Below are 955 nucleotides of genomic sequence, written 5' to 3' on the forward strand. Positions count from 1 at the left end.
CATGAGCAAAATGCACCCAGCACTATGCAATGGTAGACAACAACAACCTCAGGATCCTGCAAATCAACCTGAACAAGAGTGTGCAGGCTACAGAAAGCGCTCTCCAGGTGGCTGTGGAGATGGCCATTGACCTTGTCATTGTGCAAGAGCCCTGGCTTGTTCCTTCACAGCAGACCCCTCCTGACTTCTCAGACACCAGGTCTGTGAACCACTCCTCCTACACCCAGATCCTCCCTACTCTACCACTCCCCTCTCTCAGACCAAGGGTCCTCATCTATGCCTCCCGCTCTCTGCAGGCACAGATCAACCCCATCCAGGACTTCCCACCTGACCCTGACTGTTTGGCAGTCTGTGTCACCAGCAAGCACTTCAACCTCAACCTCATCAACCTCTACAATGAGCATGACCAGCAAGGCGCTTCCCTTTACACCATTGAGAGGCTTCTCCTCCCCAGCACACCTCCCCATGGCTCCCTTCTGCTTGGAGACTTCAACACTCACCACCCTTGGTGGGAGCCTCAGTGCCTTGCTGTCTCTCCAGGAGCAGACTCCTTTGTGGAGTGGATTGAGTCCCAGCACCTGGAGCTGCTCAACACCCCTGGCACTGGCACCTTTTTCCGGTCCAACATGAGCAGAGAGAGTGTGCTGGACCTGTCCTTTGTCTCCCAGGACCTGGCTTCTAGGGTGGAAGACTGGCAAGTCCTTCCCAGCATTGGCTCTGACCACCATGGCATCCTCTTTGCCATCCAGGCTCCATCCAGACCCAGCACCACTCCTCCTGCCCAGACACCCAGGTTCAACACCAAGAAGGCAGACTGGAGCCTCTTTGCCAGTACTCTGTCAGCAGCCATTACAGACAGCAATCTCCTATCCAGTCTGGAAAGCCTTCCTGCTCCCTCTGCAGAAGACTCCAAGCAGCTCCTCCAGGGAGACCACCATGTCTTGGAACATCAGCT

At 55.4% G+C, this 955-nt stretch overlaps 1 protein-coding gene across 1 annotated transcript; it reads left to right on the forward strand.

Annotated features, from left to right (window-relative positions):
- Nucleotides 1–461: 461 nt before the first annotated feature.
- On the forward strand, nucleotides 462–746 carry BU25DRAFT_317371 (DNase I-like protein; the record flags this gene model as incomplete). The annotated part of the gene is made up of 1 exon (XM_033702212.1): nucleotides 462–746. A coding segment is annotated over one exon (285 nt), but the record flags the coding sequence as incomplete, so codon positions are not given.
- Nucleotides 747–955: the final 209 nt, after the last annotated feature.

Source organism: Macroventuria anomochaeta (assembly GCF_010093625.1).
Source record: "Macroventuria anomochaeta strain CBS 525.71 unplaced genomic scaffold BU25scaffold_10, whole genome shotgun sequence".
Taxonomy (NCBI): Eukaryota; Fungi; Ascomycota; class Dothideomycetes; order Pleosporales; family Didymellaceae; genus Macroventuria; species Macroventuria anomochaeta.